At 50.0% G+C, this 26,453-nt stretch overlaps 11 protein-coding genes across 11 annotated transcripts; 6 read left to right on the top strand and 5 right to left on the bottom strand.

Annotated features, from left to right (window-relative positions):
- Positions 1-251: 251 nt before the first annotated feature.
- PC9H_005931 (uncharacterized protein) lies at positions 252-2,168 on the bottom strand (the record flags this gene model as incomplete). Its single annotated transcript, XM_036775488.1, has 12 exons — positions 252-722; positions 774-822; positions 879-1,230; positions 1,301-1,360; positions 1,535-1,567; positions 1,622-1,635; positions 1,692-1,720; positions 1,781-1,819; positions 1,875-1,889; positions 1,938-1,957; positions 2,012-2,044; positions 2,099-2,168. The coding sequence occupies 12 exons, from the start codon at positions 2,166-2,168 to the stop codon at positions 252-254; spliced, it is 1,185 nt and encodes a 394-aa protein (XP_036631507.1).
- Positions 2,169-3,424: 1,256 nt separating this feature from the next.
- On the bottom strand, positions 3,425-4,466 carry PC9H_005930 (uncharacterized protein; the record flags this gene model as incomplete). Its single annotated transcript, XM_036775487.1, has 3 exons — positions 3,425-3,933; positions 3,985-4,335; positions 4,385-4,466. 3 exons carry the CDS (start codon positions 4,464-4,466, stop codon positions 3,425-3,427), a joined length of 942 nt encoding a protein of 313 aa, XP_036631506.1.
- Positions 4,467-6,006: 1,540 nt separating this feature from the next.
- On the bottom strand, positions 6,007-7,665 carry PC9H_005929 (uncharacterized protein; the record flags this gene model as incomplete). Its single annotated transcript, XM_036775486.1, has 10 exons — positions 6,007-6,065; positions 6,117-6,298; positions 6,351-6,441; positions 6,497-6,696; positions 6,745-6,842; positions 6,901-7,037; positions 7,212-7,249; positions 7,306-7,358; positions 7,412-7,552; positions 7,600-7,665. 10 exons carry the CDS (start codon positions 7,663-7,665, stop codon positions 6,007-6,009), a joined length of 1,065 nt encoding a protein of 354 aa, XP_036631505.1.
- An 852-nt stretch (positions 7,666-8,517) lies between these two features.
- PC9H_005928 (uncharacterized protein) lies at positions 8,518-9,989 on the bottom strand (the record flags this gene model as incomplete). Its single annotated transcript, XM_036775485.1, has 2 exons — positions 8,518-9,143; positions 9,206-9,989. 2 exons carry the CDS (start codon positions 9,987-9,989, stop codon positions 8,518-8,520), a joined length of 1,410 nt encoding a protein of 469 aa, XP_036631504.1.
- Positions 9,990-10,673: 684 nt separating this feature from the next.
- Positions 10,674-11,718, top strand: PC9H_005927 (uncharacterized protein; the record flags this gene model as incomplete). Its single annotated transcript, XM_036775484.1, has 4 exons — positions 10,674-10,991; positions 11,054-11,186; positions 11,336-11,508; positions 11,572-11,718. The coding sequence occupies 4 exons, from the start codon at positions 10,674-10,676 to the stop codon at positions 11,716-11,718; spliced, it is 771 nt and encodes a 256-aa protein (XP_036631503.1).
- Positions 11,719-13,309: 1,591 nt separating this feature from the next.
- On the top strand, positions 13,310-14,142 carry PC9H_005926 (uncharacterized protein; the record flags this gene model as incomplete). Its single annotated transcript, XM_036775483.1, has 4 exons — positions 13,310-13,397; positions 13,430-13,627; positions 13,772-13,941; positions 13,996-14,142. 4 exons carry the CDS (start codon positions 13,310-13,312, stop codon positions 14,140-14,142), a joined length of 603 nt encoding a protein of 200 aa, XP_036631502.1.
- A 448-nt stretch (positions 14,143-14,590) lies between these two features.
- Positions 14,591-15,565, top strand: PC9H_005925 (uncharacterized protein; the record flags this gene model as incomplete). Its single annotated transcript, XM_036775482.1, has 4 exons — positions 14,591-14,875; positions 14,926-15,055; positions 15,192-15,361; positions 15,416-15,565. 4 exons carry the CDS (start codon positions 14,591-14,593, stop codon positions 15,563-15,565), a joined length of 735 nt encoding a protein of 244 aa, XP_036631501.1.
- Positions 15,566-16,984: 1,419 nt separating this feature from the next.
- On the top strand, positions 16,985-19,106 carry PC9H_005924 (uncharacterized protein; the record flags this gene model as incomplete). Its single annotated transcript, XM_036775481.1, has 12 exons — positions 16,985-17,165; positions 17,221-17,329; positions 17,395-17,421; positions 17,476-17,667; positions 17,727-17,988; positions 18,048-18,162; positions 18,213-18,390; positions 18,444-18,466; positions 18,513-18,594; positions 18,643-18,771; positions 18,822-18,965; positions 19,025-19,106. 12 exons carry the CDS (start codon positions 16,985-16,987, stop codon positions 19,104-19,106), a joined length of 1,524 nt encoding a protein of 507 aa, XP_036631500.1.
- A 1,011-nt stretch (positions 19,107-20,117) lies between these two features.
- Positions 20,118-21,916, top strand: PC9H_005923 (uncharacterized protein; the record flags this gene model as incomplete). Its single annotated transcript, XM_036775480.1, has 2 exons — positions 20,118-20,318; positions 20,372-21,916. The coding sequence occupies 2 exons, from the start codon at positions 20,118-20,120 to the stop codon at positions 21,914-21,916; spliced, it is 1,746 nt and encodes a 581-aa protein (XP_036631499.1).
- Positions 21,917-22,129: 213 nt separating this feature from the next.
- PC9H_005922 (uncharacterized protein) lies at positions 22,130-24,641 on the top strand (the record flags this gene model as incomplete). Its single annotated transcript, XM_036775479.1, has 11 exons — positions 22,130-22,219; positions 22,271-22,483; positions 22,536-22,618; positions 22,668-22,747; positions 22,795-22,961; positions 23,009-23,097; positions 23,147-23,250; positions 23,304-23,992; positions 24,047-24,258; positions 24,310-24,489; positions 24,545-24,641. 11 exons carry the CDS (start codon positions 22,130-22,132, stop codon positions 24,639-24,641), a joined length of 2,004 nt encoding a protein of 667 aa, XP_036631498.1.
- Positions 24,642-24,737: 96 nt separating this feature from the next.
- Positions 24,738-26,366, bottom strand: PC9H_005921 (uncharacterized protein; the record flags this gene model as incomplete). Its single annotated transcript, XM_036775478.1, has 4 exons — positions 24,738-25,439; positions 25,493-25,715; positions 25,768-26,201; positions 26,265-26,366. The coding sequence occupies 4 exons, from the start codon at positions 26,364-26,366 to the stop codon at positions 24,738-24,740; spliced, it is 1,461 nt and encodes a 486-aa protein (XP_036631497.1).
- Between the last annotated feature and the right edge of the window lie 87 nt (positions 26,367-26,453).

Below are 26,453 nucleotides of genomic sequence, written 5' to 3'. Positions count from 1 at the left end.
CGGAGGTGACTAGCACTCGCTGAGTACGGTCATAAATGTCGGTCACGGGCCCAATTGACATTCCTTCCGATAGGTAATATTGCGAAAGTGTGCTAAGAATACAAGATGATGAACGAGTGAATGGAAGCCCCGATGAAAATGTCCAAAGTCTCACGGCGACAATTAGACAACAAAAGTGATATGTAAGAGACAAATCTATACAGTTACTTTCAGAAATGACTGACTTAGAAACACATACGCGCACAAATTGGTCATATTGCCCACCCTATCTGATGACTAGGTGGATGCCCGCGGCCGCGATCTGACCATGACTGGAGCTCCGTCCGCATAGACCGCAGTTCCGTCAGTTCGACATCACTGAGTACCGTGCGCACTTGGGTATCTGGATGGAATACTTCGACATCCACATTCACATGCATCGAAAGGTACTCCGGCTCGTCTGGGAGGGGAGGGGAGAAGAAGCTGGTATCGGCAGTGGACAGCTCGTGTTTGCGGTGATGTTTTGGGCGGGAGGGGACGCGTATCGAGTGCGACTTGGAGGAATGGCTGGGGCTGAAGATGTGCACTTGGGAGGAGGTAAGGTGGGAGGCTAGCGCTTCGTCCCGTGCGGCTTTCGCCAGCTCGGCGTCACGGGTGGTACGGCGAACATTGAGGATAATGCGGTTACCCAGGACGCAGGACATCGCAACACTGAATCCGATAGGTACCTCAAGAAGACTTTGCTAAAGAAATTGTCAGCATGATCAGGGTAAAGAGGAGGCAAAGGGACGTACAGGGGCTCCGATCCAGACTAACATGTTCGTTAAATAGGTCGCGAACATTCTGACATTCCAGGCCCAGTTAGTCGAAAAGCAACAGAGAACAGTCGGATCGCTTACACCAGGAAATACAGCACTGAGTCTCTTATCAGTACATTCACCAACGCCCGACCGCTTCTAAACAGTGATCCATCGGAGAGAGCGCCTTGGAAACCGCGGAATAGAGCGAGGGCGACAAGCAAGCTTTCAAAACATAGAACTGGGATCCAAAATAGAAAGAAGTGATCTCCAATTTGGTTCGGTATGCAAAAGCGGACTCCGGGGACAGCGTGTGCATGGGCGGTAATTCCGGACAGTATGGTTCCCATCACGACAGCTGACAATGTCGACGATATAATGAAACCAAGGATCATGACCGCAAGGACTTTCTTGTTGAGGAAGTAGAGTGCATAAAGTCGCATTTGGAGGATAACTAATCAAGGGGCGAGCATGGCATGTGGTGAGCGAAGGAGTAGGGATGCCGACCATGTGGAACGGCGTACCTTCCGCAATCATGCAAGCTACTAGCCCTGTCCAGCCTTGCCACTGGAAGAAATGTTCGCCTAATAGAAGCCGTCAACGGGATACAGAACAATCGGTTCCGGTAGTACTTACAGCTAGAATAAGAATAGCCGAGTCAGGATCGTGTTCAGCTTGAAGCGGAAGCAAAATGAAGGCGGGCGTACAACTACGTTTCACATGTCAGAAATGCTAATTTCTGGGGAAACGCGACTAACTCACTGTGTCCGTCAGATGGGGACTAAACAAGCCTGAAGTGTGCACCGATCAATCAAACACCCCACTTTTTGAACGCCTCGACGCACCATAGTTGTTCATTCTGATCGGGATAGGGTATTTAGATATGGACTCTAAGCCAGTGCCGACGGTGCTCACATTACGGAAGCCAGACCATAATACCGGTTCTAAACGCAATGCAAGAAAGGTCAAGGGTGCGATTCGTCTTGGAGTGAGAGGGGACGTACGATGATGAATAAGACTTTTCCAATGGACCAAGAAGAACTCTATCCAAACAAATTTCAGGCCGTGTTCCCCATTGGATCAACGCTTGATAGCTACCCAGATTAGCTCGACCTATGTGACCGTGAATACATGTACCCCGAAAGGCCGGGGATCGCGCACCTCATCGCTGAATGTCGCCACTACCTCAGCAAAAACCGTGAGCTGGATGATCTTCACAATATCTCTTTACATACAATGATCAAATATGATGATCGAGCTCGAGGCCACTGGGCGAAAGTCGTTATTGCCATAAGGTGGTCGCGTAAACAGAAGTGACTTACATTGCGCATATCGCGTCGTCTGGATGTCCCGCACTGCGGCGAAGTATACATCGAGGCTAGAAGGCACCATGACCACAGGAAGGAGTTGGGCGAGCCCGGTGCGTGTCGCGAGGAACGGAGGGAGAGGGGTACCAAGCGAACCCCAACTAAACAAATAACCACGTCTTTAAATACTACCATGGCTTCTTGGAGCCCACAAAAGTCTAGGCGATAGGCGATTTGCCGCTCATGAAAAACCGACCACATGCGTTGTTGTCATCGTAAGGGGAAAACCGATGATTTAGGTGCCATGGTGGCGATGGCGTGGGTGTGCTCTGAATGGCTCAAAATGGGGCAAGGATATTCCTAATAAGGCAAAACACCATAGCAGTTCGGCCACGATGCAGCGTTTTGGGCTGTTCAGGCTTTTTGTAATCGGCCTTCAGGAGGTCATCTGGTCAAACCGGGGAGTAAACCGGCAGCTATAAGAGTTTGCATAGCTCGGAGGTCACGGTTTCCGTGCGTGCTGTGTTTGCTATCCTGAAGATAATAAGGACTATGGCAGACTAGCTAGCTCGCTGAGAGAGAAATGATTCGCACCGACGAATGGACGGGAATAAGCGGTCGATCAAGGGGATTCCTGGGCCTGGAGAAACTTCGCTCCACTCAATTACGACGCGTGACATCCATGAGACGAAAATGTTTTGAAGGCGGGAGGACAGTAAGCATTGGCACTAAAAGGTACTCTCATACTCACTAGCCCGGGGAAAACAAGAGGTCCTTCCTATCGGCGCGAATTTTGGTAGAATTTTCAGATATGTCGTGCTCCATCAAACTGTCCATGAGAACAGCAGCGCCATGGGTTGGCAAGGACCTGCTAATCGGAAAATAAAGAGCGATCACTTGACACTATGTTTAGCACTGAGCGTGGAACCAAGGTGGGTCGGCGCCGGCAAGTCCGCCCATGTAACACAAGTATAGCAAGCAGTGAACGAACATCAAGTACAAATGCGCCCAAAAGTCAAGAATATCACCGCCAAGTGCAGATGGAGAATGCATGAAACGATGATCATCACACCAAATTTCACTCTGGGGTTAAGCAATCAGGAAATGGGAGAGGATATGGCCGCAAATACTCACTGGTGGCCTCTAGCGGGACGTCAATTAAATCAATTCTATGTTGAGACTTCTTGGGCGCATCGCGAAGGGCCACATTTATCAGAAGATTCGGATGCGACCGTGCCCCGGAATCCAACTGGCCGATGAAATTGCCGGGCTTAGCCCGCGATATATTGTTGTGGATGCGAGATCAGCAAAACAGATTCTAGACTTGATCATATGAAGATATCATGGAGAGCTAGTAGTAGCAGTTGTCGTATCGATAGGTTTGGCATATCCACTCTGGGATCTCCAAGTTCTCAGCCACTCTTCTGCCTTGCGCCCATTCCTCTCGTACAACACCTGGTCGAGCTGTTTCAATGACGACAAAAGCCATTTAGGTGACGGGTCTTGAGCGAGTCTCGGGGATTCCTTCTTGACCTTGAGGGGAGGCCGAGACTCCAGCAGAGTTCGCAGACGAGGAACAAGCGCCTCAGCAACTTGTAGGGAATGTTTGGAGTTATGCTTGTAACACGCGTGGACCAGCATTGAACAAGATGGAAGATCTTGGGCAATAGGTGGCAGAGAGTAGACACTGTATAGCGACGCCGCGGCTATAGTGTCTTCGATCGGATATTTCATATGCAGAGAATGGATGAGCCGCCGCCCGGCGACGAGTTTCATCTTCACCCCATACCTGGAGTAGTCGCCAAACACTTTGAGGGCGAGTAGGGGGCAAGAAAGCTCGTCGCAGCGCCCTAAAAGCAACATTCAAGGTCTATTCATATACACGAATTCAAACCACGTACGCGCTAGAAGGTCCCCAAACTTATCCCCAAACTCGCAATCCATATCCTTCCATTTCGGCAACAGTTCGACGACCTTCTCGAGTTGCTCCTGCGTCGATGCAAGGCCAACCAAATGAGTCCACGCACTCTTCCGAACTCTAGGTGTCTTGACTTCGGGCTTCTGTCCAAGTCTGGGAGAAACGAAGCCCACAAGTTGGTTGAAACGTTCAACACGCGCCGCGCTCGTCAAGCCTCGTTTTTTTAGACGGCCATGCGTTTGGGGAGTAGCGTTCGAGCCAGCAGAGGGTGCCACCTGGCTTTCGGGATCAGCAAAGAGGTCGTCGATTTCGACCTTGGCCTTCTTTTTCTGTGCTATATAACAAGTCAAGTAGGGAGCGGACTCTGCAGGGGTTTAACTAACTGGGTATGGATGCATGGAATGTGCGTACCCCACGCGCTCCGGCAAATTGTCTCCAAGGAAGGCGAAACGAAGCAGCTTGCATGGTCGCTGATAAGAATGGAGAAATTCAGCTTTAGTCCTTGCGCCCGTTCCGAGGTAGTTCCCACGAGCAGGTGGATGCTGAATAGGGGCTAGGATGGCCATTTTCCGATGAGGAAGCCGGTAAACAGATTCAATGCTGCCCTGTTCTCTCAGGCAACTGTTTCATATATGGGAAACAAGAGCGCACTCTGCGTCTCTACGTCTCGTGCGCACTGCGCATGCATCTACGAATTCTCAAATATGTACTTGAAATTGCAGGTTTGCCGTCTTTCCATTGTATATATCTTACCTGACTGAAATTGTTTGTCACTTCGAAGTAACATGTATTCTATGTCGCCGTGTTTCACCGCTAGCCTCTTTATCCCTTGAACTTCCCGTCCTCACCTTGCATGCAAGGATGTGCTTTTTGCGCGCGCCGTGAGGTCCAGTCTCAAAGCCCCTCCTCTAAGGAACTGGAGAATATTGTCGTAACGTGGATCCGCGCTGACATTGTCGGGTCTTTGCCTACGAAAACACGACCCCCTCGCCGGCGTTTGGTCAGAGAGAACATCACTAACTGCGTCGAATCACCCTTGTCGAAGGTCGTTGGCTCCTCTCATCCGACGCTCTCGATCAAGGCGCAGTGCATATCTATTTGGATTCTGAGGCAAGGTTTTCATCTAGCGGATCGTCGTCGTCGAGAATCAAGGCAGGTTAACTCCCACAGCCGCTTGCACCACGTCCTTCCACGTACCGCCGGGATTGGTCTATGATACATCCCTATTCGAATCCAAGGTCGCCCACTTGTTCAACGCTCGAAGTTTACGACTGGAAGACGTCGCATCGTAAATCCACGGTTCAGCTGAAATCCGCCAATGTGCGTTTCTTCTACGCACAAGTTACTCTTATCACTGACCCTCTGTTCCGGTTCTTTCTGCAGCTCCTTCCCCACAGAAAAGTCCTTCATTTACGTTAGATCTCCTCAAAGGACAAGAGCACTCCATCAAAGCCCACTGTTGGGAGGACCAAAACCAAGGTGTAGATCTACTGATAGTCGATGAGTGGACTGGGAGAGTCGTGGATTCAACGGGCAACTGTAATATTGCTGTTCTCGACTTTGTGGCAGCTTGTATGGCCAAGTGTTGTCTGAGTAGCTCGTTTGCGGGAGTGATGGCCTTTTGATTCCATTAACTTAAATGATATGTTGTGAGAGTGGAACGGCACGTAGTCAAGCGAAGAGGGCGCTGAAATACTCTGTGAGGTGAAGCCTGTCCTACTTGAAGACTTAGGCGGCCTATGGTGGGGGAATTCAAATGGGAAGGAAAGTATGTGGCGATCTCAGGGTCACAGTCTGGCAGACGCTCTACACCTGAGCAGTCTAGCCAGTTGAACCGTCATCTAGCAAGTACATCTGCAAAGGTTAGGAGGCACGTGTAGATAACGAAATATGCACCGGTAATGGGTGTCGGGACCTTTCGATTCAGATCTCTGAACAAGGCATACAAGGAACTCTGGACGCCCGAGTCCATATCCAGTCAGCCATGTACGATGTACAATGTCAACTACGGACGAGTGGAGAATTTGTACGTGGAACTCCAGAAAAATGGGCGGCTCGGATCATCTAGAAGACCATTGCTCAGTTACACCCTCGCGGGTACGCGACCTGACGTACATATTTGATCAACTCCCCATTCAGGTGTGTTGATAGCGTCGAGATACCCTTCCTGCTCAATGGCTACTGCCGACCATCTGCCATAACTCAACGAGGGGCCGCCGTGTGTGGCCTTGCGTGGCGTATCGAGCCAAAACGATGTGTAAACTTGGGTTGCCGGCTGGTTTGTCGAAATGTCCACCCTACGTGGGATGATCAGTCTCTAGTGAGTTAGAGTCGACTGCAGAGACTGACTTGATTCCGGACAAATCGCTCCAGAGAGATGTTCCGACGTTCCGGCTAGCGTCGTTGTCGTATACCCATGCGTGGTCGTAGCCCTGGCATCCTAGCAGTTCAGGAGACCGTCAGCAAGCACGCATTGCGAAGAAAATGAGGTGCACCTGAACCACATAAATCCACAGTATTGTCCCATCTTGCTCCAATCTGCTGTTCGCGCCTGAAATCAAATGGCGAGTTCGTGACATTAATGAAGTCGCCAGTCGGCAGGGCGAAGCTGTCCAGGGCAATGACACGCGATGCATCGACCTTGAGATGGTGGTTAAGAATGTTATTGCTCCCATCTTGGAACGCATCCAAATTCCTGCACGTTGTGTCAGCGGGTTTACGTACTGCGCGCATAGAAGCGTACCAGTAAATATGTTGGGTAAGCATTATGGGCGTCTTCTGCGTTGCAGTGGCCGAAACTGTTGTCTTCAGTACGCCGCCGTTGGAAACTTCGTGCTTCGCCTGACAAAGGAGGTTTTAGACGAAAATGTAAGGACGATGTGGAAGGGGGTTGATCTACAAATGCCGTTACAACACCAGGAAACCCTTCGTCGGCGTTATCAACATGTTTGTAGGTGACGCTTGTGCGTGTCCTCGACACAATGGTCCAGTTGCGACGGTCCCAGCCATAGATACCACCATGTAAAGTCACTTGACCTGATAAAAAGCACTTCAAAAAAGGTTCCCAACAAAGGATAGCGGAGAAAGTCCTTGCCATCGTGGTCGTTGGTCGGAATATGGAAAGCATTCGGATCATCGGGCGAAGGGCTCTTGGTTATCGGAATGGTGAAGGTCCCTAGTGTGAGTGAGCAAAGGTGATAAAGATCGCACATTCGTGACATTTACCATTTCTGATGCGGTTGGCATAACTGAGAACACCAACGTCAGCGATGATACCCAGCAAGAGCCCGTACAAAGCACTCACCGCCCAACGATTGGGTTGAAAACAGGATGCGCCGGGTCCGTCAGCAATTGGGACTGGGTACGCGTCTCACCTTCTGCGTATGCAATAGGACAATAAGAAGACGTACATTGTCGTCATACCCCAGGATCACATCCCTTGGTTTGCCCTTTCTGTCTTTCACCCATAGCTCGGTCATCGTCGCACCGAACGAGACGAACTTCGCAGTGATAGAACCATCGGGCGCAGATAGCGTAGTAAGGTCGAAAGGCTAAAAAGTTGTCAGTACGCTGTCAGGGATGAAATAGTCTGACTCACATAATCAGCGGCTCTGGTAGCACCAAGAAGGGAGGCGGCGAGAAGAACGTAAGCACTGATTAGCATGGTGACTTCCCCTAGACTAGCTGTGCCTTGCAAGGGTGGGACTGCAAAGAACGAGGCGGTTGCTCTCTTTTATGAGGAAGGGCACAAGAAATTACGGCTTTTCATTCGACCACGAGACAGAGGGTTTTGATTGCCAAATGTCCGATTCCACCACGGAAATGCTCGTTGGTTGAATAGACCCGAGCATTTGCGATGGCAGACCTGCCTAAAGGTCTTATCCTTGTGGGCAACTGGTCAGTTGACGGGTGTCAACCCCCGCTGCAGGATCAATTGCTATTATTTCTTCTGATGCTTGACTCTACAGCGCACTGATGGTGTTTAACCTTTGTTCCAGACCAGGTAACGGATTCTGTTAACACAACTCCACTCATCAGTGAATATTTTGAGTGATAGTAGCTGAGACTTGCGCAATCATACCGCGTACTGTGCCCAAGTCGGAATATTTACGGGGGGTACGTCGACATTGTTTGGAGTGAAGAATCCCCATGTGCGGCGTAAACTCGGTGGTAGACCATGCTGCTCGCGCTGAGTATCTCTCGTAACCGGCTCTGAAGTCGGATATATTCTATTTTGGACTTCGTGATAAATCCATCTGCGTGGCCTTGAAGTTTGATTCCTGTCAAAACCCAAGGAGCTGGAGTACTGTTGATATGAGCCTGCAATGAGCCCTGACGAGAGTTGCGTGTCAAACTTCGCACGCGAAGAGGGGACCTCAGGGATAAGGATAGCTCACCTCCCGCTTGTCTTACTATTCTGTAGTGGTACAGTATATAACTCCCAAGTCGGTTTACATGCAAGTAAAAACATGGGTAATAACATCATTATTCCTACTGATATAGCGCCGTATAACCTTCACCGTTCAACCTCGTGCAGAAGAAACCGCGTATACATCTGGACAGCTTCCCCTAGTCCAGCCGCGTCGAATCGGGACCTCATCATCCGCCGAGTTTCCGCAACTTGTTTCTTCACCGACTGCGTGTCCGTTTCGACATTTTCATTATAGATAAAATGAAGAGAGTCTTCATCCCAATCGTCGTCAGATTCTTCCACCGGTCCAACAGGTGCCTCAACCGGCTGGGGGTCGGTGTCCCCGGGCTGGCATGGACTCGGGTTCTCTAGATCGCTAGGATCGTGCGGCCCTATCGAATCCCCTGCCTCTTCGCAACGCTCGACCTGGAAAATGAGGGTAATATATTCCGCTGCGCAGGCTTCGAATAGAGATATCAAGCTATCGCAAAATAATCCCCAGTGCTGGTGATCCCAGATATCCGGCCCATACGGGCCGTCACAGTTTACGAGGCATTCGATGGTGATGGACTCTAGCTGCGCGACGGGGAGGAGCTGGCGAAGGTATGCGATGGCAAGAACGGCAAAATTGGACGAGGTATGGCACTCTATAGAGAGATAGAGGCAGTGAAGGCACGCGAAGCTAGACGCTTGCAATGCATCGCACATGCGAATATCCACGTCTTCGCATCCTAATCACGTCTCGAATATCAGCAATGATAATGATATATTTGCAAAACCAGACAGCACCCACCATCATGAATGTGGAACTTCCAATGCGGGACAAGATCAGGAAAGCCCTGAAGCACGAGAGTCGAACGGCAGGGCCCTTCGTTCGACCGATGTAGTGGCCAGGAGACTGTATCGACGTTGGGCGTTTCGAATATTCGGTGATACGGGAATGCACCCGCCCCAAGGAAGCGTATTTCCTTTAGCTTGTGTAGTTTAACGTGTAGGGGTTCGGAATTGTCGCCTTCGCTCGTGTCATCGTAGCTAATCAAGGACAAGCCCAGAGATGTCAGGGAATCCCGGCAGCACTGGAGGAGTTCTACTAAGTTCTTTGCGCTGGAAAAGAAGACCCATCCCCAAAGATCCAACTTCTCAAAGGACGGAGATGATAGCGTATGGCGTAGTGAAAGGCGAAAGCTATCTGGTAGTTGCGAAAAGGCTGACTGAACGTTGTCGTTACGGAGCTTAAGCGATCTGACTTCCGGAAGTCGAGACAAAAGTTCGGGGAGTATATCGCGCCCGAGTTCGAGCCAACCCGGGGAGTCGAAGGAGACAGAGAGTTGAACGTGGTGGAAGTGGCGTGCCAGATGTTGGGATTCGTTGACTAATTCCAGCAGACGTCGGCACCTATCAATATCGAGGTCTTCGTTTTCATCGACAACGAGGCTATTGAAAAGGCGCCGCTGAACGAGCTGAGACCACTCGCTGCACACCAGCGAGCAGGATTTCAGGGCTTTTGTATCCTGAAAGAGATACTTAAGAATGAAGTCCAAGATCTCTACGGGGAGTTCCTTCATAGCGAATGGCATGTGGCGTGCTAAGCGTGAGGTTTCGTAGCATGTTACTACAGATTCTTCACTTATACTTGCAGCCGCACCTTGGCGCACCCCAGCTCGCGTTCCACGGGCGATAAGATCTTGCTGAACACTGCAATGAGCCGTACGCCGCCACGGTGAAGGCTGTGATGGAAGTTCGGGCGCCTAGTCAATTACAATACCTCGATATCCTTGATGCTCGGAGTCGACAAGCCTCCAGGCCCATCACAGTAGGACGCTCTTGTGGCGTGCACGTGCAGCAGCTTAAGCGTTGTTGTCTGTCGGCTGTCTGTGTCAATGTCGATTAATCTTCCGTTGCAGTGACAGGTGGCCGGAACACGGCTCCATTCCGTCGTAGGCATAGACCCCTTTGGAGTGCGAGTACTCCTCTCTTCGAGTTCAGCTTTGTGCTCTTGCTTGCATCTGACCTTCATTCCGTCGCCGTTCACGACACGCGGATTCAGGAAAATCAGGGACTACCACATCGCCTCCCAGCTCCAATTCAATTCTAGCAGGGATACACTTTATCAGGGAAAACGTGGGTCACCCTATCAGAACGCCCATTGAGTCTTAAACACATATAGGAACCTTCAATAAAGCTTCGAGCGCTGCCCGTCAATCACTTGAGCTGCCAAACACCTCACGGACAGGCATAAAAGAACGACGAACGGGAGAGAAATGGCCAACTTGTACACCCAGGCAACCCCACCTGTTGATCATCAGCAGCCTCCCGCTTTTCACCAGGTGCCTCAGTACGGTGCACCGTCTCCTTTCCAACCTCCCCCGCCAGGTGCATTCGTTGGACAGTCTCCTACTGCGTCTTTTGGTCAACCCGGGTTTTCGCAATACCAAAACCCCTCTGGACAATACACCTCACCTCCGGCTCCTATCCAACAGCAACCCCAATACGCTCAGCAAGTACAACAACCCGCTATGCAGCAACCCGGTCAACCTCAGCAATACATGGGCGAGAAGCCCCCCGCCCAGGCATACCAGGTATGTTGACACTCGGAATGGACGCAGTTGTGAGTTGTCAATGATGACCTTCGTCTTCTCAGCCGCAAGCCACGCCAGGAATGATGGTCGCTCCAGGCGGTGGCGGAAACAGGAATGCAAAGAACCTGCCCATGGATGCGGATGGTCGTGAATGGAGTAATGGTTTATGTGACTGCTGCTCCGATGCTGGAACTTGTGAGTAACGCTATCTTTATTGATCTTCCTGTCCTTTTTTCCCACACGATATACTTCCTACATCAACGGAAGCGATCCCGGGCTGCGACGATCCTCTTGATGAGCTCTGAAGATCTGACATCCGAGCGCTAACTTTTTTCCAACACTAGGTATCCTCGCATGGTGTTGCCCTTGCATCGTCTACGCACAAAACAAGCAACGTTACGAGCATCTTGCCCTCAAAGGTATCCCAGACCCAGAACGAGGTGGTTCGGGCTGCAATGGCGACTGCTTCGTGCACGGCTGCATCACAGCCTGCTTCGGTGTCGGCTGGGTTCTCCAGGTATGTCGTTAAGATATTTTCTCCCTGAACGACCCCTCTAATGCACATGCCTGCCTGCCGCAGATCGGAAGCCGTGGCAATATTCGCAACAGGTACTCTATCAAAGGCGGCGGTTGTGGAGATTGCTTAACATCCTGCTTCTGCACTCCCTGCGGACTCACTCAAGAAAGCAGGGAGTTGGAGTTGGAAGAAGCTTCCATCAGAGTATAAGCCAACCTTGGCTCAATAACTTACCTTCCGTCTTCCCCATCGAATGCTGGACGATATCTCAATTGTACTCTAGTCGCTGTTGTACGCGTCCTCCTGCGAACATGTATGCCACGTCTTTTCAAAATACGTACAATTTTTCTTTCCGCAATGTGTAGCCCCCGAAAGAGAAAGGTCGAAGTTAAGCTGAATAGAGTTTGTAGTATTCTAAGGCGTCTTGCGTTTCTAGTACTACATATACCTCCCTCATATAGCTCCCTCGCTTGCCCCGTTGGACTCAAGGTCGCCATCGACAACGGCTGGCTCGAGTTTCGATAACTCCAGAATCAGGGGCATCAGGGGAGATACAAGGGGAGGAGCATTTTACTTAGGGGGAATCCCTGATTCACACGCCACCGTTAGGATGTAGCGGCAGGGGCAGGCACGACGGCGCATCTTTAGGTATGGCCGTTATTCACTCGTTCCGGCGTAAGTAGTAACACGAGTAGCGTTTCACTCACCAAGGGCGCGAATGCTGCGATTGTACTCCAACGCTGGGGGCTTCGACGATGCTAGGAACACGATAAGCAGGCTGACCGCGAGGTCTGAAGCTGAAGGCGTGGACTCGAACCGAACTCGAACAGCCAGACACGCGCTCCCGGAAAAGGACAACGGACGAGCGCATCTGCCCAATATCCCTACCCTACGTAAATAAACGCCAAACTCCAACCGAGCCCAGTGATTGGCACCGCATGGGGTTCGTGGGTTAAGGTTCGACGTTTCATCCCCATCGTTGACAGTTGCGTAACATTCTCTGCCTTTCTAGGAATGCGAGGTGTGCTTGTGTTGTTGACGTTGAGAGTGGCACCCGAAGGACTGGAACCCCCTGTCCAGTAGTGAACGACGAATCGAGAGTAAGAAGAGTAAATTCTACCAGTGAGTCTGAAACTGTGGCCTTTCGATTTTCAGGACGCGACGCGAGCGTACTTTGACTCACAGGCTCCCTCATATGTTGTAGACAGAAGGATAGGACAAGTTAAACGTAAGTCATTTCACAGTGTTTGGAGCACATTTTTTGACACGAATCGTCAACAGTTGAACCTTATAGTGCACCTTGCAGTCGCGACGGGTATTCATTCGTTCCTCTGACTACAAAGGATTTAGATTCTGGGCGCCACGAAGTTTGGGTTTGCTCCCTGTTTGTGCCCCGCTCATAGCGCGTAAATTTAGGAATCCCCCTTATAATCGCAAAGTACATGATCTCACCATCAGTCAAACGATGTGTAACCCAGGTTATCAGAAGGCCCATTGAGTCGGACATGGGCCTGGTTTGAGATTGAGCACTTGAACTTAATAGATATCAGCGCCGTCCGTCATTCACAGTCGCTGATCAAATAACTTCATGGCTATGTCTGAAGTATAAAAGGGCGTTGGACTGGTACTCGAAGGTAATTAATACTCTATCCACCCGGACAACCCCAGGTGTTGACCAGCAGCCCTCTGCCGTTTATCAGGCGACGCAACATAGTGCACCGTCTCCCCTACAAGCTCTGCCGCCAGCCGCATCGGCTTGTCGCAACACCAAAACTCCCCGGGGCAATACAACTCTCTTCTCATGCAGCAGCAGCCTCATCACGCCCAACAACCACAGCAACTATTTATGCAGCAACCTAGTCCACCTCAGCAAGTTTACGTTCACGTGGGTGAGAAGCCCCCCGCTCAAGTGTTCTACCAGGTAATGTCGACGATTACAACCAACCAGTTGCCGATAATGACGATGCTTCGTTTGCATTTTTCAAGCCGCAAGCCATGCCGGCCATGGTGGTCGTTCCAGGTGGCGGTGGCAACAGGAATGCGAAGAACCTACCCATGGACTCAGATGGTCGCGAATGGAGCCACGGGTTATGTGACTGTTGCTCTGACGTCGGTACATGTAAGTAGTGTCCTTTTGACTTCCTCTCATTCGATAGCTCTTGGGCCATCATCACGATTCACTTCCCGCTTTGATGGGAGCATCCCCGAGTTACAAGTGCGGGGGGCTTTGATGTAAGCACCAAATACTTACTCCCTCCAATAGGTCTCATCGCGACGTTCTTCCCCTGCATCGTTTACGCTCAAAATAAACGAAGGTACGAACATCTTAACAGAGGCCAGCCGGATCCCGAGCGGGGTGGTTCTGGGTTCAACGGTGACTGCTTGATGCACGGCTGTATCACATGTTGCTTTGGTATAGGTTGTGTCCTCCAGGTACGCTTTCCATTTTGTGTCTTTTTTGTCGCGAAAGGCTCATCTGTGCTGTAGATTCCACTTCGCGGCCATCTTCGCAGTAGGTACCACATTAAAGGTGGCGGCTGTGGAGATTGCATGGTCTCCTGGTGCTGCACACCTTGTGGACTTACTCAGGAGGCCAGGGAACTGGAGTTGGAAGAAGCCAGCATGGGAATATAAGTGTCTTTCGCTCTGCGGTCTAGATAAGTTGTCTTGATGGATTCCTTGTATATGCCAATACAGTGCTTGAGCTTATGGCTCTCAGATCAAGTCCTACTGAGTCAATCGGCGGAGAACTAACAGTCGCTGTAACACATGGTGCGCACGCCCCACCGTCACGATCAATCATGTAATGTTTTTTCCTCACTGCCGGGCTTCGATGTCCAAATGCTAGCACAAAACATGCCGTACGTAACACAATTCCCATGCACGTAACTCCAGTTCGGTGAACGGTTGCAATGCGTTAATTTAGAGTTCAATGTATCAACGTCACTTGTCAATCACTTGAAATACAAGGTACTACCCACGGGCAGGTCTTGGGCATAAAAGGACATTAGCCGGAGAATATATGGTTCATTGATACCCCCAGGCAACCCCGCCCGCTGATTACCAGCAGCCTGAGCGACAAATGGCCGATTTATACACCAAAGCTGCCCCGCCTGTGGTCCTAGAACCTCCTGCTCCTACTCAGAACCCACAGAATGACCCACAGTCCGGTGCTAACGTCGGCCAACCACCTGCAGCACCTTTTAATCAACCTGGACTCCCGCCATATCAAAACCCCTCTGCCCCCCCTCCACCTATCCAACAACAATTTGTCCAACCTCCACTCCAGCCCTTCAATATGCAACAACCCGGTATACCTCAGCAAGTATATACGATCGGGATGCCCCCCGGCCAGGTCTACTATCAGGTACAGCGATCACCAGAGTGAATATCATGCGTAAATAATGCCAACTCAAGCCGCAACCTATGCCCGCCATGATGATTGTTCCGGGCGGCGGAAACAGGAACGTGAAGAATCTCCCCATGGACTCAGATGGTCGTGAATGGAGCCACGGATTATGCGACTGGGGTTCTGACGTCGGTACTTGTGAGTAGCGTGCCTTGTTTCCCCTCATCCGACCCCCCTCCACCGAGATTTACTTCCCGGTTCGACGGAAGAATAATTTCGGGAGTACAGTTCGGGGTCTAAATCTGAACGCTGAATATCGACGTCACTTTGACAGGCCTTATCGCGACGTTCGTCCCATGCGTCGTTTACGCTCAAAATAAACGACGATACGAGCATCTCAGCAGAGGCATAGCGGATCCCCGACGAGGCGGCTCTGGGATCAATGATGACTGCTTGATGTATGGTGGTATCACCTTCTGCTTCGGTGTCGGTTGTGTCCTTCAGGTACACTCTCCCTTCCTGCCTTTTGGTTCCAGCAATAAATGTGGATACTTGCAGATTCCGCTCCGTGGCTATCTCCGCAGAAGGTACTCCATCAGAGGAAGCAGCTTCGAAGATTTCCTGGTATCTTGGTTCTGCACTCCCTGCGGATTAACCCAAGAAAGTCGCGAGCTGGAGTTGGAGGAATCTAGCATGGGAGTAGTATAGTTTCCTAGTCGTACCTTGACTTTATACTCACATCTAGTTCGTGAAATCACCATGTAAATTTATCCCGGCCGTACATGGAAATATTCAATGATTGTGCTGCGCTGTACACCCTCAAAAGACTGTCCGTTCCAGATATAATGGCAGCCTTGAACACGGGTATTTGGCGCTACTAAATATGTAATGCAGTTGATACTTTCATCGTAAAGAGTCATGAGACATATCATACTGGACTGGCAATTGATTGGCATTATACAGCAGCGGATCCGTAGTACGCCATGAAGGTAACGTAACTCTTCACATTCGGCAGTGTGTTCCATTACGCGATATGAAGCCACTCCCAAGTTCGAACCCCGGGCCCTAGTAGTCCAAGATCCTTCTGTTCTCCACCATCACCCATCTTGTATTCCAGCTGGCCGTGCGCTTGGAGCAGTTGTACTGATTGCGGCTGGGCTGACCGCAGCCAAGGGGACGCGCGGCTGCAGCACTCGCTACATGGTGGTTCCTTGATTTCCAGGACATCCTCACCGCTTCGGTAGCCATTAGTTGAGCGGATGATGGATAGGTGGTTCCTCTGAAATAAGCCTGGGCTGAGTGTCCCGAGCAGCGAGCTCAACGAACTCGTAGCGGACTTGCAAAGGACCCTGAGATATACACACGATTACATGCGGTATGGGACAATATTTACGCGGGGCGACAGGCATGCATATGGGATTAACTTCCTCGGTGTTTCCAACCACGAAAAGATGTGTCCTTAACAGAGAAGTGGACCTCTATTATCTAGATGCTGCGAACCGCTCATCTGTCTTCACATGTTGGGCTAACTGCACATCATGGGCCACGGCCGTCCTCGATTTCACGCCATTTTTGGCCAATCACAATGACTTGATCATATCTTGGTCATATCTTGGATTCGGATCAACGTTCAGATTACAAGTCTTCGGCATAACTGACCAGTGCGTCTCTCATTTCTATGCGCCTGCTAATCGCCGCAAAAATATTTACTAGATAACGTCTTATCTGAGTTTACATTAGGTAAAACTTCCTTTAGCTTTCCTCGTGGCGTCTTATATCAATTCAATTCGTCACTTGCTAACTCCCACTGGCTATATACAAGTGGTACCTGGATCGCCGGGATTCTAGTGCAGCTGATACTACGTGGGGTTGAATCATTGGTGAGTGCCCTCTTTCTACATTCGCGCTGACTATGTCTGTTGCTTGTTGGACTATGACCTAATAGGACGACTATACGGCCCTACCACCTGCGGAGGTGTCTCCATGGGGCGTAAGTGGGTGCCCATCGTGCTATCTGTACGATGTGATCCTAATATGACGATGGCCGCTCATTTTGCCTCCAGGGGTGGAGTACCTAAGCCCCTTCCTTTCCTTTAAATATGCTCATGCTGAGACCATGATCATCTAATGTTTTCAAGTATAATCCTTGCGGTCTTCTCCATCATCGTCCTAGTCTATGTCAGGAAGAAACCCCGACGAACTCTACCTCTTCCTCCTGGACCTAGGAAGTACCCAATCATCGGGGATTTATTGGTTGTACCGGACGAAAGTCATTGGGTTGCATATGATAGGATCGCAAAGGAATGTAGTACGTCGTGATCTGTGTCTTTGGCATTCCACCCGGATACTCAAATTCTTATCAGACTCGGATATACTTCACTTTAGTGTATTCGGCAACTCAGTGATCGTCTTGAACTCCTTCGCGGCAGCCAGTGATGTCCTAGATCGACAATCCTCCATTTCGTCAAGTAGGTGAGACTGAATATACCCCGCCCGAGTTGCCTATAAATATTAATCAAGACTTCGCTCACTTGTAGGCCTGAAGGCACGATGATCAATGAAGTGTGGGTCAACATCAGCTTTGGCACTGTTACTATGCACCGATGACATATACGTAGCATGGGTTGGAAGTCCATGTTCAGCGTTCAACCGTACGGTCAGCAGTGGCGAGATCATCGGAAGGTTTTCTGGCAAGAGTTCCATCCCGAGCATGGTAGATTGCACCATCGCCCCATTCAACTCCGTTGCTCTCGGGACCTCATTCGGCATCTCTACGAATCACCCCTCGATTTTCAGACACACATCCGCCAGTGAGTGATACGAGTAATTGGGCCCACTTGGTTGTACTTGCTAAGCATCCAATTTGTAGCATGATTGCGTCCTCCATCCTCATGGTCGTATACGGTGTGGATGTTCAGGAGAAGGATGACCCAAACATCACCTTGGTTGAGGATGCCCTCAAGCACCTCGACTTAGGATTTATAGGTACCTACATGGTCGACATTTTTCCCTTCCTCAAACACATTCCTCGATGGATACCAGGTGCAGGATTCCAGATCATCGGAGAAAACGCAACGCGGGACCTGAACCTGTTGGTCGATGTTCCATATTCGCAAACGCGCAGGTTGCTTGTAAGTATCATTGCGCGTTGTTCCGCACCAAACCTTGGCTCACCTAGCAACATATATAGGCAAAAGGACGCGGAGAATCAAGCTTAATCTGTCGGGCCTTGAATCGTGGTTCGATACCAGACGGAGGGCCGGAGGAGGGTATCATCAAGAACACAGCAGCAACAGCATATCTTGGTAGGTCCTCTTTGCATACTCTATTGTGCAGACTGTCTCATGCATTTTAGGTGCTAACGAGACTTCCAAATTCTCAATGACGCTATTCATTGCTCTTATGGCACTCAACCCAGATATACAAGAGCGAGCCCAGCGAGAACTTGATCAATATCTTGACCATCGCCTCCCAGAGTTTGAAGATGAGTACTATCTACCATATACGTCTGCGGTGATGCTGGAGGTGCTAAGGTATGTTCCTCTTCCTTTTACGCTGCAATAATCCTGGCTCATTGGCAATGAAGGTTGGAGCCCATCACTCCCCTTGGTAAGCTACGGACTTATCCAGCCCTGAGTATACTGAAGGTATTTAGGCCTACCACGTAGCCTCGTCTCCGATGGTGATTACAAAGGATATCATCTCCCAAGCGGATCCGTTGTCTTCTGCAATCTTTGGTATTCATCCCCGCCACTTTTGTGGATGTTGCGGCTTACGTATCCTAGGGCGATTCTCCGCGATGAAACGGTGTTCTCTGAACCGGAAGAATTCAAACCTTCGCGATTTTTGATAGACGGACAGATTGACCCCCGCCTGAAAGACTATTTCATGACTGCTTTCGGCTTTGGGAGGAGGTGCAGTCACCTGATATCTTTGTTCCAGACAACACTTATACGCATTACAGGATTTGTCCAGGTCGATATTTTGCGATGGATAATCTTTGGTTAAATATGGCGTCGATTCTCTCTGTCTTTACGATTGGCAAGGCCGTTGACGAGAATGGCCAAGAAATCGACATCAATCCCGAATATACAACCAATCTCAACCGGTTTGTTGTCCCATTGTAGCTACCTACCTGTTGAACCCCACTAACCTCTCTCTCTGCAGTCATGTGCTCCCATTCAAGTGTTCGATCAAACCGCGCTCTGAAAGAGCCGAAGAACTAATTCGTGAATGCCGTCGACTTTGACCCTCATGCGTATGACATGCACATCTATCTCATAAGCGTGTCTATTGTATTCGTCATACACCTTCTGTGTTGACTGGACGTGTACTACGTAGCTCAGTTCTTCCCGACTAAGCTTTGCATCAGAGGAATACCACGTGGTCCGTAATTTCAAGCGTCCCGACTTGTTCTCGACACTGTATATTGAACTTCGGATGATACGAACAGAACAATCAAACCTTGTCGAGTCTCCGCACAGAGAAGCACAGTACTCGACACCTTCTGATTTCTCTGATTTCTCTTCCATGATGAGGGCTTATCAGAAGCAAAGGCGACACCGCGCTGAGTTGTACAAAATGATATACGGTGAGTCAGATCCTGGCTCAAAGATATCTTGCAACCTTAAATGCAACGCCACCTGGACAGAGACGTGCGATGCGGACTTCATGTACCGGTAAATGGTCTCAGTCCCCTACGAAGATAGTGAAACCCCAGACTATTGCTAGTCCTTACATACCTGCTTCCCGACTCGTTTACCATATGGATGGATTTCATGAGTGTTCGCCGGAGTTGGGGCTTCTATTCCCCTCTCAGATATGGATTGGGACGGTCTATTCAACATCCTCAGCTGGCACCGCTTGCAAGTACAGCCAGTCACACTTGACATTTCGAAAGCTTAACGTCAACTTCGACAACTTCAACTAATTCAATGGCAAATTGGCACGAGGTACATATACTGGGTGTTGATCATGCTTCGGGGTTGAGGCATCCTGCTGGCTACCCACGAGTGTCAGACGTGTAAGTAGGCGAGTAGATGGAGCTCAAATGCCATCGTACTCTAACCTTATATACCTTACCAGCCATTGTACCAGGTCTATGGTCGCTGCTCAGAGTTATTTATCGCGGCTGGGAATGATACCAAACTGTGGAATAGGAGACGGTCACGTGATGTCAAGGTCCTGTTGATCCCGTTCCGTCGACTTGAACTTCCACCGTGTTCAACATTCAACCACAAGATTACCACCATCACTGTGAATGGCAGACAATAAACTCCCTGCAGAACTATGGAACTATATATTTGATCTCGCTGCCGACGAAGATGTAATCTACCAATACGGCCTACCGGATTTCACCGCCGAGCATGCGTGGCTCAAGATCTTTCATAGTGAATGGTCGCTGCGTGCACCTCAAATGGCATTGGATCAGCTACAAAGACAGAGCTATATAACCAAAAAGGTACGTGGACGACAAATGCTCCAAAGAACTCACTCAAAAACTATCATGGGTAGGCTATTATCTCTACGTGCAAATTCTGGAACCATATAGGAACAGAATTCTTATATAGGTGCCTATTCTTCGATAGGCCGGCCATGTTAGTCACCCTTGCTCAGCGCTTCGCGTCCTTCGAATCACAGCACACGAACACGGTCTCGCCAGGCTGGTGGACGAAACGGATACATATCCGTCAATACTACAGCCCAAATTCGCTATCTCAAGAGACGATTGATTACGCGTTGGCATCCATCGTGAAGTCTTGCCCTAACCTGGAGATATTTGTGGTCGACTGGCCATTGACGACAACCTTGACATTCATGCGAATTGCGGACTCCCTTGCCACGTACAGCCACAGAAACTTGCGCACGATACATTGGAAGGTACCCTGCGAGACGCTACCGAAAGTCATATGGGCCCTTGACTCGCTCCCATATCTATTGTCTGCGAATATCTCGTTCAAGCCCCCCGTCACGGAGGACGCCATCGAGCACCTTGGTTCAGCATTCGATGTGCATTTGACGCTACGATACCTTCAACAACTTTTTGTTGAAGGTCATGTCGGGGAATTCCTTGAGCAAGCGACTGGCTGGTCGTTGCCGGCTCTTCGCTCGCTCTCCATCGATTGCGGCGTCAATAGTCACGACCAGCCCGATGTAGCCACATTTCTGACCATACACGGTGGCGATCTCATGTTTCTCAACCTCAACAGTATCCCGCCCCTTGCCGTTCGGAAGATCCTTGATTTATGTCCTTCGCTCATTGCATTCTCCTTCAATGCTGATTGGCGTCTGGAGCAACAGGGCTCTATCGCTATGGGCACGGACCAATCCCTCCTTGTTAATCGACCGCATGAAGGCATTCGCTTCATTGGGCTGCACGGACTTCAACACGCATTCGGGGTCGGAGTCGTCGGCGAGAATGCAACGCGGCAACCCCTTCCCGCCCGGTTCATTTCGCGCACGAATGACAGCAATGTTGAGGCGCTGAACAGAAGCAATTTCCCCAATCTCCAGGTCGTACGCTGTCTGAATCGGACGCTTCTGGAGGACCTGAACAAGGCTGACGGCCCATCCGAAGCATCTGGCGGGCTAGAGAGATGGGATCGATGGTACAATCGTTTCTCCAACATAGGTGTGCGATTAGAAGATTGTACAGGTGCACTTCTTGGCACGCTACCTCAAGATAACGAAGATGGGGATCACGAATACGATTCCGACGAATATGAAGACGAGGAGGTTTACGAGCACGAGATTGAGGTCGAATATGACGGCGAGCTTGACGAAGAAGACGAGGAACTCGCGAGGTACAAGTACGAGTACGGGTATGAGGAGGAGGAAGACGACGAAGAGGGATGGGAAATCCCGATTCCACCTCTCCCTCGAAACGACGACCTTCCCAAGACGAAGGTGTTGCGTGATCTGTTATTGGAATGCAGATCGATGAACGAGACTCGTGAGGAGCCTATGTTCCCGTCGATGCAGCAATCTATGATGGCCCTGACGTTCATGGGGATGGATAATGGTAGCTCGTCCATGTCGGGTCCCAGTTCTTTGTTCTGAGTGATCTATAACGGCTTCGCATTTCCGTCCCTATGGTTTTACTTTGGCATCTCAAAGCCATTCCGCTTGATATTGATATACGTATGGATGTCTATCTTACCGTACTGGCAGACGGAGGATAAGTCAATGGAGAAAGCCGTGAGAAACCCTCTTTAACCTTAGCATCTTCTCGAGTGGGCGTTCTTGTGAACCACCATCTGGTGCTCTGTTACAATGCGTTCGAATCCTGGAAAAAGTGGGCTGCTGGAGCCACAAATATGGCCCAAGTTACTTGTAGAAATGCCCACCGACGTTCTTTATCAAGTCCAGTCTTCGCTCCAGAAGATATCATACGATGCTGATTGATTTGATTAGATATTCCAATGGCTGGAGTCACGAGATATTCTGACCTTAGCGGACAGTGTCCATGTCATTCAAGCCTTCTTGGCAAGTGCAGATGCCAATGCCCTCTGGAAGTCTCTCTTCGAGAACAACCCTATCGCTAAGGATTGCCCAGCTCCCCCACGACCAGAGCTAGTTTCCCACCAGCAATGGGCTGACCTGTTGTACGCTCCGCTTGTATGCCAGGTACGTGCAGTTACCGACAGGCTTGAGAGGTTCATTGACCTTAAACGTGTAGCTGTGCGGACGATCCGCATCTGTGCCTGACTTCTGTATTTTGCGAAGACTCTGTGAGGACGAATGTCTCGCGAATCCCGAGAAGTACGTCTTTGCGGCGGTGCAGGTTCCAACGTCTGCTGATAATCGAAAGGATGATTTTCTTCCGCGAAATGGATGACAAGCTCGACGCGGAACCCATTTGGGACATGGTTCCATACACGACCGTGAAACGTATGTTTATCAGAATTTGACGCTACTCCCCTTCAACTGCGGCATAGGCTACGAGAGCTCCAAATTTGTTACTATTCGAAGGTACTGGAAGGATGACTTCGATGCTGTCCAGAAGGACCTATCTACCTACGACTCTCCGGATGCACCTAAGCCATCAGACACTAAAGAAACATTCATTTCGCAACGTAGGAGCTACGTGGAGGCCCTTTTGAAAGTGAGTAATTCCCATTCTCGTGTGGCCGGCCGTTTATATGCTTGCAGCATAGCCATATGTGCATCGGTTGGCTAGGTCATTTAAATATTCAGGCTGAGTCCATGAAACGCGAGAAAAGGACTAAATTCGTCAACGAGTAGGTACGCCTTACCCTCAGCCCGAGTCTCTTACTCAACAAGCAACAGTATGCGAACCCGATGCATAAACCATGGATTTTTGGCTAACGAAGTGGACTCCGGAATGAACCGTTTGTACAGGCTAGATCCCGATTACGAGCTTACTGATTCAAGTCTGTTCTTTCTCCCATCTGTACCATTGTCTCTTCTAAACACGTTTCGTCAGAATGGGAGTTGTTACTCCCTCAGGTCATCGCGATCCTTGCCCCCATACAGAAAACGCGCCAGGTTGATAACGAGACTCTACGTATCCAAAGGCGCAAGGAATCGGTATCCAGAGCCTACACATCATATCTCAATACGCTTCCGGCAAGGAAATGGCACTGTACGCCGTTTGAAGAGGCGGTGTTGCAAGACTTATACGTCTTGATCCATGACCGCTCGGATCAAACATTGGATAATCCTAAGTTCAAGGAGACGCAGCTTTATCCGCGGTTCGCTGAATTTTGTCGGACTGAAGCTCAGCGGATGCGCCGACAGCTCGAGAGCGACATAGTGAAATCCGGAGTTTTGGACGGCAAAGAAGGTGTGCCAAAGACCGACCTGATTGACCGTGCATTCGCGGTGTTCGTATGCCCCAACCTGAAGGGAAAGCCAAGAAGACTTCATTGTCTGATCGCATGGGATGGAATATGGTCGACGATCAATTATTTGAACCAACCTCTCAGGACGATTCGCTTTGCGGTTAAAGGATTCCAAGCCGTATTGGCAATTGCCGAGCTCATGGAGAGAGACCCCATGCATCTGATGGCTTCGGAGATGGATCGTCTGGATATTCGGTTGGTCTGCAATGGATGTCCTCTGAAGTCGTACAACGGATTCAAGGGTAGAGAGGTCTTGACTTGGCGCGAATATGTATGTAGGCCTTCGACTCTCCTCATCACATTACCGTCATTCATTCACGTCTAGGTCGAACATTTTACTGACTCGTCATACTGGAGTCCGTTGGGCCACAGCAGTCCAAACATATCAATTCTCAACGTCTCTGTCGCCGCAGACATACGCAAACGGGAGAACCCCGAAGCGATCAACTCCGATCACGTTTGGAGCTGCAATCACTGCGCAGTTCACTTCCGAAACTATACGACAAGGACCAACGTGTGTGAACATTTGAGCGCTGAGTGCGTACTCATGTCCGTAGTTGCTTTCTTTCGGCTGATCCATCTACCCAGGCACGGCATCCCTCAGCCAAGAGACGCCGAGGACTTGGTTCTTATGAATATCCCCCGAGCTCCTAGAGAGCCGGTAGCAATCAGCTTGGAGCCCTTGAACAACCTGGTCTGTGTGATGTGCCCTCTTTCGGAGACTACCTACTACTCCCTACCGAATATAACTACACATCTTCACAGCGTGTGAGTACCGTATCCCGTTGCAACTCACCAGCAGGCTGACTAGAGTTTGCAACAGTCATAATATCGGACAAGACTCATCTTGCTCGAAACTATTTTACGAGGCACAGTTTTTCAAAGCTTCCACTGGTTCAGGACAACACAGTATGATCTAGACAGTTGTATCTACTTTTACCGGGCATCTGTTGCTGTTGGATTGGTTGTATAGTGTCGTACATCTCCTGCTTTCCCGCTATAAGGCCACATTTTGACTAATCTACAAAATCGCAAATCACCATCCCGCTGTGAAACGGATGAAACCCCCAAGTGGCGATGCAAAAACGCCCTGTTGCATCATCAAAGCTCATACAGCTGAACATATGACCTGCCTCTTGTTCATCGAGAGGCACGACTTCTGTACGATCAGGAATAATGAATTTACGAAGTATGAGTGTGTGATCCATGTCAGGATCCGATACCACAAGGGCAGTGTAGAAACCTCGTCGTCCAGAACGACAGAGTAAAACATTAATTTCGTTGTGCCCGGTCGTGTCGAAGAATATCGGGTTCCCAGTGGGTCGTAAGCCATAATGGATGTCGATAGGAAAACGGTTGAATGTCAAAGAATTGGCTTCGTCGCTATGCTGAACCACGGTTAATTCGTGGTACGAGTTTATGGCTACGTCGAGGCGAGCAGCCTGTGTGGGGGCAGTGGGCGGTTGAATTTGGAAATGGGGGGACTCGTAGCATGTTATCAACTCAAGGGCTAGATCCTCAGGTATCGCGGTTTCTACGTTTCCGAGAGCAGATTGAGTGTGTCCATGCCCATCTGCATCCAACACGCCTGAAGGAAGCCTCGAGACATGGACAACTTGCGCGGGTGCAGTGTGCTCCGCCATCCAGCTACCCGTCACCACTATGAGACGACCCAATTCGAGGCACACCAAAGCGATGGGTACGTCGGCTCTTGTGAACTAGACGGTAACTTGAGTGTAGTTTCAAAGTAGATTCAGAGAGCTGTACGTACTGTAGGGCCAAGTTTGGCGCAGAAGCATCGCTTTGTAATCGAGTTAATGAGCCAAACGTACGCCGCGCCGTTGGCCTTCGTACACCAGACAACCATATAGTCGCAAATGCGTAGATTGAGCTGATTCCTACTGTTTAGTGCATTTGGAAGACCGTGGAGTGTAAGGACATGGTCAGAACCCCAGCTGCCTTGATGACGGTACATAGAGTGAACTTGCATCGATCTAGAGGCGAAAACCATCAGCTAGCGCTTTGACATCTGTGTCGTTGGCATACTTGTTAGATGTATACACAGCAATCACTATTTGACTAGTACCTTTCCGCCACGCAGCAGCGAATCCAAAACAATGAGGAGCCACAATGCTGAACGAACAGGCAACATGAATGTGTTGAAGATCCTCAAGCGACCATAGTGTCATCATCCCACCAAGCACCTGATTCTCCATACCTCCAAGTGTTAAGAGCCATTGAGAGCCGAGGAACTGTATACTATGCACGATGGCTGGAGTTGTGATCCCGCCGACCTTGGAAGGCGCACGGCTGCTCCCCCACATGGATTCTAGTTTGATGGACTTGATATGTAATCTGCGGAGATCGCTACCATCCAAGTCGTTTGGGACCAGGCCGACAGGGACGTCCAAGGGCCACTCAGAGCGAGCTTGACGCCAGACAATATCCTCTAAAAAGAGGCTGCGCAAAGCGCGAGAAATCTAGATGGTGGGCGTAGATAAGCATGCGAGACAATATAATACTGGAACATAATTGTCGCGTACTGCGGTCATGGTTAATAGGTCTTGAGGGCGAAGAAACCATGCTATCTCGAGGAGTACGTCATTCGGTAAATCGGTGAAGCGAGTGCATTCGTAGCTGTTCATTATCGACTTGGTGACTGAATGAGTGAGGCCTGGGAAGTATGCGAGGGTCGTGAGTGGAATCCGCTCCACCGGCCCGACCACTCAATA

This window comes from Pleurotus ostreatus (genome assembly GCF_014466165.1).
Source record: "Pleurotus ostreatus strain PC9 chromosome Unknown scaffold_4, whole genome shotgun sequence".
In the NCBI taxonomy this organism is placed as follows: domain Eukaryota; kingdom Fungi; phylum Basidiomycota; class Agaricomycetes; order Agaricales; family Pleurotaceae; genus Pleurotus; species Pleurotus ostreatus.
The sequence above is the reverse complement of the archived record's forward strand: the minus strand, read 5'-3'. Positions and strand labels throughout refer to the sequence as shown.